This window comes from Henckelia pumila, chromosome 2 (assembly GCF_033568475.1).
Source record: "Henckelia pumila isolate YLH828 chromosome 2, ASM3356847v2, whole genome shotgun sequence".
In the NCBI taxonomy this organism is placed as follows: Eukaryota; Viridiplantae; Streptophyta; class Magnoliopsida; order Lamiales; family Gesneriaceae; genus Henckelia; species Henckelia pumila.
In genome coordinates this window covers 77,595,783-77,609,162 of record NC_133121.1, presented here as the reverse complement: position 1 = coordinate 77,609,162, position 13,380 = coordinate 77,595,783, and the positions used below count along the sequence as shown (strand labels likewise).

Here is a 13,380-nt window from a genome sequence, read left to right as displayed (position 1 = left end):
AAAATTGATACTATTTAAAATCTAAACATCAGATTATATCCTAAAATCAAACTCCTTCACCAAGAAGCGACCGTCGTTAAAATTAGAACCTAGAAGTTTCCAACAAATGCTTCTTTCTAATCAGTGTATTGGCATTGAATAAGTAATTAATATCAAATTTGAAGTGAATTTTAGGCGAAATTAATGCATTACGAGTTAAACTAAAAAGACAAATCGCCAAGACGCCAAGAATCTCTTAGCCTAGTGTCAAGGAGGAGACCCAAGACCTATCTGTGCAGGAAATGTAGGTAAGTTAGATAGGAGATCTCTCCACCTCATTGTATCACAAAAAGAGGCAAATCAAACTGTTGAATCGATACTAACTTACCCCTCTCTGTCTATAGAGTCGCATACGCCTCAAGTTTCTTAATTGAGAAAAACAACACACACGTATGGTTTTTTGGTCATGTTAATATAATATCATGAACAATAAGACACGCAACCTTTTATTGTTCTCGAGGAAATTACAACAGTACAAATTCAACAGAGAATTAGTTGAAGGTAATTAAAAGAAATATTCCCAACCTTCCCAAGGTAATAAATGTTGCTAAAAATAGCAGAGGAAGATGAAGAAACCAAGTTGGGGAGAAGCGGTTGGGCCCATAAAACCTCATTTAACATGCTTTTCCAGCTGAACCAAAGAGTTGGATTTTCTCTGCAATCACAACTTTCATGGCTTCCTTAGCGGCAGCCATGGCGTTGATGAGGTCCTTCTTGGGGTCAGTTAATGAGTCCATGTAAGCCTTACGAACCTCAGTATTCACATTGAATTTCCTTACACCCCGCTTTATACATTCCTGTTTGCACAGTAGTCAAACGTTTCAACTATCTGACACAGTTCGGTATCCATATATACATAAAATTCGGAAAAATTAACTCAGATGCTCAAGTCATACACTAAATCAAACTTTATTACCTCAATGATATCCTTCGGCAAGCCAGAGGCACCATGAAGAACAATGTGAACGCCTTTTTTCGAACACAATTCATAAAGATCCTGGGAAATAGCAAAATTGTATTTACATCCTTGGATAAAATAATGAAGAAGATAACGAAAGGTAAAAGCGCACGTCAGTTTAACCAGACAGAAGGGAGGGATTAAAAATCAACTAAATAATTTTCCTCCAAGCTGGCAATTCAAAGTTACAGATATTTTACTAAGATTTCAATTATGTATGGCCCTCCTAAAAAATCAAGTTGTGCAAAGAACTCCACGACAGTGAAAGGTAAACAGTGGCTTATACAAAATGTCAGCAGTTGGCTTACCCAATGATGGAGACAAAAATCCATTAGGGGATGCAAATTTCATTATAGTTATTTTTCAAAACACTACAAAAATAAGCACTGATGGTAAAATAATTTTTATTGAACAATTGTGTTTGTGGATCAGGTGAGCTGATAGTGTTTTTTTAAAAGAAAATTTTATCATTAAATTAAAGAAACCCGTATTTAAGAATTGGTGAGACTGTTGGAGGTTTTGACTATATTAAGCCCGGGTGCTAAAATTATTAAAAAAATAAATATTGCTTGAAATAGAGGTAAGGGAAAGAAAGGCTTGGAGGAGTTGATGGGAGCACCCACCACCCCGCCTTTGGCTCCGTCCCTAGGTTTACCCATATAAATCTTGGCTGTTAGACTACAGTGCAGATAAAGGACAATTTGTTTCTGAGAAGAATTTTCAACATATATAATAAGAAGTTAAATGTCAACCAAAAAAAAACCAGAAATATTGCAAGTGTACTAGAAAGTAATACTCCGAATATATAGTTAACCTTCAACAAGTCAAGTCTAAGTTTTGGGCCACTTGCAGGGTATTTTCCATGAACATTTCCAATGCAAACAGCCAAGGCATCTATACCCGTCGTATCAATGAATTCCTTAGCCTGATATTCACAACAAGAACAGTTTCGTAAACATTGTATCACTAAACGCCATTTCACAATCTATAGGTAGACATTCTTCCTTCCTTATCATTGTATTTAAGGAGCATGGAAAGAGGAAGAGACAGAACCTGGTTGACATCAGTAAGTCTAGCTTCATAATCTTCTATTGTCAAATCATCTTCAGTTCCTGATAATCTTCCCAACTCAGCTTCCACCATTAAATTTTTGGTGTGCGCTAAATCTGAAATATACTTGGTGTATGCAATATTTTCCTTGAAGGAAAGATGTGAGCCATCGACCATAACAGAGTCAATTTCCTGGTATTATTGGATTTTCAAAAACGGAAAGGACATTAGTGACCACATGGCATAGGGATATAAAAAAAATTGGTAAACTTGGAGAGAAGGAAAATAAATAAAATAAAAAATGCTAGGGAAGTTGAGAGGAAGCTTTACCAGTTCAAGAACTCCCAGCAATTCCTGCTTAGAACTTCCGTGGTCAAAGTGAACTGTAATAGGAACCTGTAATTGAAAATCACCAATTTTGCTGATGGAATATCCAATAAACTACAAACTCAACATAAATAAAACTCGAAGTGTTATTCCACATATTCCAGCTAATATCCCACCCTCAAAATACTTATCCAACAAGACATGCATATCAACAAGAAACAGATTTTAGAGCATGTTATGGCGCAACTGGAAATATACGGATGTTGAATCAACAGCAGTATAATTATAGTTCCCATAACACAAAACAATTTATTGATTTAGGAAATGAATAGTTAATTCAGATGCTACGGCGGAAGTAAAAATTGACTGCACCGAAAGAAGAAAGGAAATAATCTGCAATAGTATAGTGGATTAACTACACGAGGTAGAAGGGCCTCTCCAATCAGTAGATTGATCAGCCATTTCCTTGCACAAAACCTTCATAATTTGCTTACATTCAAATTAATTTAGAGGAGTGTCACGTGTGTGTTGCCAAAGACCCTGATAAAAAATCTACAATTTTGTCATGCATGGTGGAGAACAAATGAACAATAATGCCAAAAACAAAATGCATTTTTCATCTTCAATCCACTGTTGTGACAGAATTGTGCTTTAAATACTAAAAATGACACTTACACGTGCTTGTTCGGCAGCAGCTATACAGCAAGCAACCAATGGAGCTCCTCCATGCTTCAAGGCACTTGGATGGATCTGGAAAATAAAATATGAATCTAAGATATTTTCAGTAGATATACGGTCGCACCTAAAACTCACAACAGGATGATCATACAAGAACTTTAATTTGTTGCACTTCTTCTCAGACGACAGCTACCTGCAAATATTTGAGCAGCTACTATCTGTTGCATTTATGTTTGTTTAATACAAAAAATCTAGAGGCCAAGTCACATTAATCTTCCTCCCTCATCCCAGCTAATGCAATTCGCTATCACTAATAGCTGACGATCAGATGAATCACAAGAATCATGAATCATGTAATGTGCTCGTTCTATATTTGCTATAGTTCTACCATTTCAATATCCACTTATTTCTGTTTATGAAGCTTCTGTGGACACAATAATGAAGTCTGTTTATTGTGAGATTGAATCTAACACAGAATAAGATCAGATTCCATATTCAACTTGAGAGAAAATATTAATGTTACCAAATTATATGTCTTGGGACCAGGTTTGATCTCATTAAGATTCTAATATATATTTGTATTGCAGTTAGTTAAGATTCCCTATCATATTTATTTAAAGATATTTTAATCTACATAAAGCGGTATTGTTGATTTGCAAACCAAGTAAAATTTATAAGAGTTTGGGCCTTTCTGTCATTACCTGATGGATAATGCCTGAACCACTTAAAATATATATTTCTACATTTTGAATCAACGGAGGCAAGTGGCATGCTGTAAAAGATGGTTGGTGACTTCAAAGCATGTCATGTGTAGCTATGGGCACTTATACTCTTATATGTTCATGATAAATGAGAAATTAGTTAGGATTCAAATATTTGAGTCCATAATAGTTTCAAACACAAAAACACAAGAGTCTGTGTTCAGAAAATCAAACTTAGATACAGTAGTGAATGTATGAACAGAGATCATTAAAAGTAAATAGAAATCACAAATTTTTTAACTTAAAAAATTTGGAATTGTGAATTATAAAGGCTCTCCAATTCAAACCTGTAAAATAGCAGGACTTTGTTGTTCCTCTGCTGCAGCAACAACTGCCTCAACTCCCTCCATATTGTAGACATTAAAGGCTCCAACAGCATATCCACCCATTTCCGCATTCTTTATTACGCACCAGAATCAGATTGTCAGCATCTGAATGAAAGCCAATTAGAACTTCAGTAGCTAAATAATTCTTACAAGAAGAAGTTTCTTGGTGGAGAGTCTTCCTGGATGCGTCCAACGATTTACTACTTCAGCTACAGCTTTACTGTCACCAACATTTCCTGGAAAATGCAATTATTATAGGATAACAATATAAAATTCAATGTCCAATATGAACTGATGATGTGATGTCCAATTTCCCCCATTACCTGGGAAAACAATGTATGGAACGCCTGGATGTCTGCTTTCAGGACCTAGCTGCCATAAGGGTACACCAGCCAGAGCTTGACCAACAATTTTGGCTCGTTTGGCTTCTAGAGCTTTTGTCGCAAGGTCTGAAGACGTAATTCCACCCTATGATATGAATGCTTTTAATTGACAACCTTTATGGCTAACATTCTTGTGTCTCCATCTATCTATATATTTTAAACAGTATGTGAAGTACTCTAACAGTAGAGCGAAAGCAAGGGTTCTACAAACTCGAGGGTATTGAAAAGTTAATGGTAATAATAATAAGAAGTATATTCACAAAAAGTTGAGAATGGATCAGTCATCATAGTAGTAAAGAGAAACACTAAAATATGGGTATTGGTCGGCATCAATAAATAATCCATATATGTGGTAAGTTCAAATAATATGAGAAGGAATCAACAGAGAGCAACTTAAACTTCTTACCAACAAATATAAACAAGTAACACAAATTTTTACATGTTGAATCCCATGAAACACCAGATAAATGGGAGTTTAACCAACTCTTGAAGGCTTGACCCTCAAACGTTGTTTTAAGTATTCAGGCTCGGAGCCAGTAGCAAACACATGTGTGCTATGCATGAAACATGCATAGCCTGTTTCGAAAAAGAAAAGAAAAACATGCAGAACCACACTTTTCAGGCTATTTATTACCCTGTTTTCCCATTTATAGAATAGAGAGGAGGACGAAAAGGAATGGCAGAGGCAAAGCCCAAAAGCTTGAGTTCACCATGATAGGGCAGCTAGAGCTTAGACATGCCAAGGATGTTTGAGGCAATGCTCCTTAGGAGAAGAATGGGTTTGTTTGGATCTAATTCTAAAGCTACAATGAGTTGTTTCTTCAGTTCAGTTCCTGCCATTCGTCATTTGTTTTTTTTTTTATAGGAAACGATAATAATATTATATAAATAAAGAGAGTGAAATTTACAACTTGCGAACCAGTGGTCCGCAAAAGGATTCTAGAAAAGAACCACCAAATAAGCTAACCCAAGACTAAACTCCAATCCCTATACAAATCTGAAATCGCAAAAGATTGAAAATCTGTAATCTTATGAATCCAAGTAGATACTCTTTACTTTATCTTGTCCCATAGCTCTCCCAATGATTCTTCTTCGTCTTAAAAAATCCTCCTGTTTCTTTCAAGCCACACTGACCAACAAACACAATGCACTATTACATCCCAAAAAACTTTACCCCTTTTACCCAGCAAGCCTCCAAAGTCTGCAGCAAATAGATCTTTTGTAGATTTCGATATCACCCATGATAAACCCATTTCCTTCAAAACCAAGAACCACAGATAACTCGTAAAAGGACAATGAATAAGCATATGGTCCGGATTCTCTACCCCTTGCTTACACAGCACACACCAATTTGGACATAGAAGACAATTCGGAATCCTTTTCTGAATCATTTCACAAGTCGGTAATCTTCCCATCACAACAGTCCATGAAAACACCTGAACCTTAGAAGGAATTGGAGCTTTCCAGATTGTTCGGTAAAGAGGAAAATGAGGAAACAAAGCAGCTGGAAAGAAAGAACCGAAGAAAGATTTAACAGAAAAAAACCAGAATTATCCCACACCCATTTCCTGACATCCTCAACCCCCTCAACTAGACTGACCCTCCTCAGAATATCCAACAAAGAGCTCAGATCGGACATCTCTTCATCCCTAAGATCACGACGAAAATGCAAATTCCAAGAAAGAGTGAGAGATGAGGCTGAAAAATCTCGAAAAAGAAAATGAGATATAGACTGGTTGTGAACCCTAGAAATCTGGAAAAGAGAAGGGAAGAGATCCTTAAAGGAAGAAACTCCTTCCCAACAATCCTCCCAAAATCTAATTTTGTCACCTTCACCGACTGAATAAAAGCCGGATAGATCCCCGATATGAATTTCCATGGACTCCTAAACGTATTATTCCTAGCTAGCCCCGCCATTCGTCATTTGTTTTTACTGTGAGAGAATCAGTTTTTTTTTTTCAAGAAAAAAAAACATAGGACCCGTGTTAATGGGACCCATATTTGATTTGCTGCATATGTAACACGTTTCAATATGGTCTACAGATGCATCTGGAACACAATTTCACTCTCATGTACAGCAGTTAGTTTTGAACAGAAAAATGAGCATTAGATTATAAATTCCAGATCAGATCTGCATATATCACGCGAAGGAAAATCAAGTCTATAGACATGGAAAGAAGAAATTTTAACCATTTGATAGCGTAATGTCAACTGTAGTTCGAAAACCAAGGCCCAGGGGTGTAAAAAACAGTCATTGCATGGGTAATAGTGAAGCGCGATAATTTGAAACCTTACTGCAAAAAAGTATTTTTAAGAAAACGAAGGTAAATACATATTCTTCATATAAGAAGTACCTTTGCAAGGATAAAACGAGGTTTTGTAGTTATCTGCCGCACTATTTCCACTAGGGCGGAGCTGACTTTAGAATTGATCTCTAAACTTTCGGAAGCAGCTGCATGCCCAATGAGGTTTGATAGAATCATCACTATATGGCATATGGAATATAGGAATTTGACATGGTGATACAACAATCTATAAATAACTCACTTTTTCCGACAAGAAGCTGCCTGCTAGTCATTACAAGAGTGTCTTTGCCACTTCTAAGGTAAATATCAGCAAACTCAGCCGTGCGATTGATCTCTTCCTCCCTTTCATCTGAAGATTTCATGGCAACTTTTTCAACAGAAACCTGTTGGCAATAAACATTACAAGGACAAATTCAGGAGTAAATGTTGGACTCCTCTCTCCTCTCATTCACTTTATTCTATGAAAATTCCTCTTTCTCCACTTGTTGATGTGAGCATCAAAAATATTTTCACATGAAGAACATCTAAATACCTCGATCTGTTTCAGGGCATGAACCCTTTGCAACAGCAGCTCTTCGACCTGTGGATTAGGGAATTTTGATAATGTTGGAAACTCAAGGTTAATAATCAGACTAAAAGGTTATTACAGCAACGTTAACCTGTTTTGTTGTTTTGGGAACGTAGGAGCCAACAATGATAAGTCCACCAGTCCTCTCTGTGGATATTCCAAGATCGCCGGGCAATAATGGAGCTTTTGGAATGATTCCAACACGAGCAGAAACAAAACTAGCTGCAGTCCGGCATAAGAAGCTCTTACCCAGCAGTTCAGCCTATAAAAGGGATGCAGGTTCATGAAAAAATGCCTTTCATGTTTGTTGAGACTAGAGCTGCACATGAAAGATCTAGCAGTTCACACAAAGAAAAAGATCAACCTGAATCATTCCTGCTGCAAATACAGCCATGTCCCTATCACTAGCAGCATTTACTATACATGTAGATCCCTGTTTCATCCAAAATACAACTCAAGCTTCAGATTGCAAATCTTTAGAAACCAGGAGAGAGATATCACAAGCATATATTGGAATGATGGTTCTCGACCAACTAAACATCAGACACATTAATAGTAAAAACATCAACCGTAAGAATAATGTTGTATCAAGCGCTAAAAATATGCCTTGATAGACAATAAGCAGGTTTTGGACCTTTAAGCTCAATAGAATCCAGAAGACAAGAAGCTGAAGATTTGGACCAATTATTGTCATACAAACATCTCATCCAGTTATTGCATAAATTTACGAGTCCTAGAATCAAATATGTCACATTGACTTTAATACCAATTATAAGACCGAAAGCTAAGACTGCACCAAGTTTTAACCCACCCATTGGCCAGCGGGGATTTAATCATACCATGATCATTCATTATTTGGATTGCTAGTTTGCTACATTATGAACCGTCTTTTTGGTTAACTCGAGATGCGATTCTCCTAGATATAAAGTTTCATTTCCTTCTATGTTCAATATCAATAAGTTTTCTCTTCTTTGTCCTGGTTCTAATAATTTACAAGAGATTGTTGAAGAATCAAGAAGCACTGAGAACATTCACAAGTATTTGATATATTCAGATCTCTACTCTTCTGTGGAAAATGTTCGGAATTCGTTTTAAAACATGCAAAATACTTTTCATAGAGAAGCAAAACTCCCATAAACTTATGGTTGATTTTGTATGATGATATTTTACTGGGAAAACGATGTAACCTTAAAATTGCTTGTATTATTTAGAAAATAAAATCCTCAACTGTTCTTAGTCAAATTTACATGGTTTAATTTGTATGACGTCATCCAGTCTGCAAGCATGATTTGTTGGAGAAGTAGAGGGACAACTGAAAACTAGAAAAAGTCATCACCGAGTCAACCTTCCCTCCTCCCTTTTACACACAGCCATGCACTCTTGTTTGATCATGGTTATGTTTGCACTTATATCTGCATCCATATACTTTTATTGGAACAAAACATCTCCAATAAATTTATCTCTTGATCCCCAGACACATGCCACAATAAATATTTTCGAAGACCTTCATTGCTTGTGTTCAACTTTTATAGCTGTTCCCAGTATCTACTGAAACATAAACCTAGCCAAACTCAAGACAATAAATGTGTTAAACTTTATAGTGGTTCCCGGTCTACTGAGACCTAAACCTACCAAAACTCAAGACACTAGCTTGGGCTTGATATGGATAACTGGAAAGATTCTATTACTAGAAAATGAGAAAAAAATTAAAAATAATACGTTCTCTACAGATCTTCGCAATATACTTCACATTTGGTACCTTCTTTAAACTGCAGAGATATTCACAAACAGCTTCAGGCCCTCCCTTTCTTAATAATTGGACAGAAATGGATGCAACACTGTCTGCTGGTATGCGACCTCCTGTTTTCTCCTCCACCCACTGACATATCCACCTAATAAGTACTCAAACTGTGCTTCATGTAATGCGTGTTCTTTTGAGTCAGGGATTTCACAAAATCATACCTCTCGTAGATTTGAAGATTTGTAGCCAAATGAGGCATCTTTAGCAAACTCCGTTTCACCTGCAGGGATGAGCCTGTAGGCACAATGCTTATTAACTCATTCTATTAGGTGGGTGTTATGTGCCTGAAAGACAAAGAATAATACCTGTCAGAGTCTGCTACATAGTGTACGTCCCCGATAGTGTAACGACCTCCTTGAAGAAAGAAGGGACAAATTATCCATGCATCCATCTCACCAATTACAGAAACAGCCGCATCTGCTTCCTATACATATTGAAGGCATTCATCAAGGTGCAAGCATGCCAAGATTTAAATGTTTAACAGTAAAGGCACTTTGTATGGTCTATGCCCTTGCCTGTGGGAAATGTCCTCTTAATGTAGAATCCCCTCTCAGAACGACAGTGTAGTCAGTTTTGTCCACCATCTTTGCAGCAGTAGACAGATTGCTACAGATCTCCACTATTAGTGCACTGGCCTATACCGAGAAGAGCTCTACTATAACTATGCAAGTCACAGAGGAAAACTAGCTTCTAGAGTATAACCAAGTAACCAAATTCATTTTTTTATGTTGGAAAGGAAAACATCAACGAAAATATTGCAACTATTTTACCTTCTCAGGACTCAACGACCGTGAATTTGTCAAAATGAAAAAACACTTGGGCTTCTTACCGAACTGTTCAACAAGTGAGTCAGTACTCCTGAAAATAAAGCAAAATGTCAACAGCACATTACTGGAAGAAGAATTCTAAGTAAAGTATCAAGCACCAAAACTAAGAACCATTAGGTATCTGATTAGCATGTTTAAGATGATAAAAAGGGATTTGAAAAACTTAAATTCGTATATTTTATTGATGAAAAACAAATTAAATTCACAGACCTTTTATGATTATGTGCTTGTATTATGCAAAACAAACTTTTATTTTCTGTTTTCTTCTTTTATCGGGGATTCGCTAAATCAAAGATTGGCACAATATCTACTATCCGTGGAGATAATAGATCTGAAATGTATGTAGGAATACATCATTGTGGAATATGAGCATAACAATTGAGACACTGACTAGGACAACAAATGCATGCAAAAAATTTGATTTTCTGCCTCAAAGAGAAACATAATCACGGAGCTATCAAACAAAAAACTTATCTTCGTTTCTAAATATTTTTTATGCCTCTTTCCTTGTTTTTTGCGTTATTTATTTTACTGTGAGTGAAAGACAACCAGTTGACTACCAAACTAATCTTCAAAAAGCAAGACATAAGCACGTTCTATGTCATATACAGGTGTTTTTTTTTTTTTAAGAAACGAGATCATATTTTATATATATAAAAGGGATCATGTGATAATTACAAAAAGCGGATAAGAAATCCGCATATGGAACCCTTAGTACCACTAAATATCAACAAAATATAACACTCCAATCTCTGACTAAACCTAGAATTGAGAACGTAGTAAACTCTTTATGATTCATAATCCACGTAGAGGCCTGCAGTCATTAGCAGGTGTTATCATCTGAAGTTTCAATTCCCAACACAGTTGTCCAGGAAACCAACAAAAATTCAAGTCTATGATTTACCCAAGGAACTGGTAAAGTGTGAATATTACAACAAATCTAAACTCAATTATCTTTAAATTCATTTGGACGAGTACTTCAAATTTATGTAGGCAATATTTATTTATTTATTTATTTTTTGGATGGGAAACTCAATTGTAGGCAATTTATGTAGGTAAAATGATCAAGGACAAAGACTTGCTTCCTAAAAGATCCAATAAAAAAGCAAGTTCTTTGTGTTTGAGTCCATTCTCGTTAGAAGTAATTCTAAAAGACTTCATTTTCTCCTCCATCCAAGTCCATTTCCTATTCCAATATGAGTAAACAACCATTTTCAACATCAACAATTTGTTCAACCAAGAATTTAGGACATAACCATTATTTTGGAGAAACAAATACACAACATAATTGATTGAATGACTTACCATTCTGTCAATACCTCAATATCATGAACAGTTTGAGTTCCAGTTGGATCGTCATCCAAAACAACCAACGTTTTTAAATTTTTCTTGGCATGGTTAAGTATATTCTCAACAGGATCAGTAGGCCATTCGGATGGTAGGGCTCGAAGGACACATTCTTTACTCAGAACAGGGGGCTTTCCTTCAACATTGACTCCCGAAAGCATCTCATAAACCTAATAAATTTATCAGTTTGCAAAAACAAACAAAAATTCCATTGATATTGCTATATGTGTTTCTATAACCACAAGATATTTATATATTTTAACATCTAACTCATCTCTGTATTTGGAAACAATAAAAAAAACATCTGAAAGAAAAGACACCAGAAGCTTGAACCTTCACTACGCCTGCATCATCAATTCGGCCCCATCCAGCAGCAGAACCTGCACCGGTAAACATTCCGGGTCACCTTGAATTAGAAACTTTGAGGCCAGATGCTGAACTTTTAATGTTAGAAACTATACATTTCATCAGGATTAAAAAGACTATTCATATACAAAATTTCACAAGGAAAGACAGCTTTTGAAAGTTAGTCCCCAGTTGTTAGTTGTCACTCACATATATTTCATGGTAATATACGAACGGAAACGGGTGGTTTATAGGGTGAAGATAACCCATCGACTTTTCTGCAAACTTATATATTCGACTATCTCTAAACCTGATGTCTGTAACAGTTGTCAGCCAATTTATGCACAAGTCCAAGATTAACTTGCTAATATAAAAAACTGTCTTAGAAATGGCTTATTTCATAGAGAGAGAAAGTCATTTACATGCTAAGTATATTAGCCTCTGTTTATGTAGGAGATTGCCAATAGAAAATCTATATCAAATTATTGTATTTTGTTGGTGGAAATATGGTGACTTGGTATAGTAAGAAACAAAACGTGGTTTAAATGTCCACCACAAAAGCAGAGTATAGAGCCACAACTAATGTAACATGTGAATTGATGAGGTTGAAAACTTTACTGATTAAAACGAGTCTAGAACGTTCAATTCCAATATCCTTACAATGTGACAAATAAGCGCTATCCTCTATTCCACGAGAGGACCAAACATATTGAGGTGTATTATCACTTTCTTAATGATGTTGTAATCAACAAGATAATCAGCATTCCTCTAGCACATTTTTCAGAACAGATGGCAAATATCTTTGTACTTAACAGCTCGCTTATTCTTATCATTTTGTTCTAACATGAGAAGGATTAATTCATATTCTCAATCTTCAGAGGGAGTTCCTGAATTTTATTTTTTTCGTTTTTTTTGGGTTCTCTTAGAAAATATGTTCATCTTCTATCGTCAGCGAAGAGAAGATGGGGATTGCCTTTTCTTTATCGGAGGCATTGGTCCGAGGACGAAAGAAAAAAAGTTTAAGGCATAAAAGCCTGGAAGATTTTTTAGTTGGGCAGTGAGACGGAAACATGAATTGAAGCACACAAGAATCTCACCAGAGGAAGTTTCTTTGAGGTCAAGTTTGAAGAGACAGCAGAATAGTGTTGGGAAAAGATCAAGATTAGAATTGCTTCTCGGAGTAGATCACATAAAGAGTTTAAGAATGTTTCAATCTCGGATTTTTTAAGATATTGGACTTTTGTTTACTGTTGATATGATTAAGGAGTCGTTCTTTTCTTTTGTCGGTCACGGATCTCTTGTCCACCTTTTGTAATTAATTCTTTCGCATATATAATATATTATCGTTTCTTATCCACAAAAAAAAAAGGTTCTTCAATTGTTGATTCCAGGAGATGAAATGTATTCATAAAAGACTCTCCTCAGAAGACGATGATTGTGGGTTGTGTGCTTTAGGAGTTTTTTTTTTTTTTTTGATAAGAAACTATAATATTATTGATAATATGAAATTACTTGGAATACAAACAGTGGACCAGTGGTCCACAAAAGCAACCTAGTTTCCAAAACAAACAAAGGCAGCTATCAATCTAAATCAAAGCCAATTTCCAATCCCTATACAAGTCTAGCATCGCCAAAGATTGAAACTTTGAACCCTTGTGAGCCCA

The 13,380-nt window shown here is 35.9% G+C and overlaps 1 protein-coding gene across 1 annotated transcript in view; it reads right to left on the bottom strand.

Annotated features, from left to right (window-relative positions):
* Window positions 1-378: 378 nt before the first annotated feature.
* Window positions 379-13,380, bottom strand: part of LOC140884640 (uncharacterized) — a 35,736-nt gene continuing 22,734 nt past the window's right edge. Inside the window, exons 22-42 of the mRNA XM_073291457.1 lie at window positions 11,705-11,751; window positions 11,330-11,541; window positions 9,968-10,055; window positions 9,713-9,832; window positions 9,503-9,621; window positions 9,359-9,431; window positions 9,156-9,275; window positions 7,761-7,829; window positions 7,488-7,658; window positions 7,361-7,408; window positions 7,070-7,211; window positions 6,877-6,974; window positions 4,463-4,607; window positions 4,290-4,375; window positions 4,101-4,211; window positions 3,050-3,124; window positions 2,378-2,443; window positions 2,051-2,239; window positions 1,812-1,922; window positions 956-1,036; window positions 379-836 (exon numbers count right to left, since the gene is read on the bottom strand). Of these exons, the coding sequence (XP_073147558.1) occupies window positions 654-836; window positions 956-1,036; window positions 1,812-1,922; window positions 2,051-2,239; window positions 2,378-2,443; window positions 3,050-3,124; window positions 4,101-4,211; window positions 4,290-4,375; window positions 4,463-4,607; window positions 6,877-6,974; window positions 7,070-7,211; window positions 7,361-7,408; window positions 7,488-7,658; window positions 7,761-7,829; window positions 9,156-9,275; window positions 9,359-9,431; window positions 9,503-9,621; window positions 9,713-9,832; window positions 9,968-10,055; window positions 11,330-11,541; window positions 11,705-11,751 (2,354 nt within the window). The 3' untranslated portion in view covers window positions 379-653. The remainder of the gene's footprint in view (window positions 837-955; window positions 1,037-1,811; window positions 1,923-2,050; window positions 2,240-2,377; window positions 2,444-3,049; window positions 3,125-4,100; window positions 4,212-4,289; window positions 4,376-4,462; window positions 4,608-6,876; window positions 6,975-7,069; window positions 7,212-7,360; window positions 7,409-7,487; window positions 7,659-7,760; window positions 7,830-9,155; window positions 9,276-9,358; window positions 9,432-9,502; window positions 9,622-9,712; window positions 9,833-9,967; window positions 10,056-11,329; window positions 11,542-11,704; window positions 11,752-13,380) is intronic.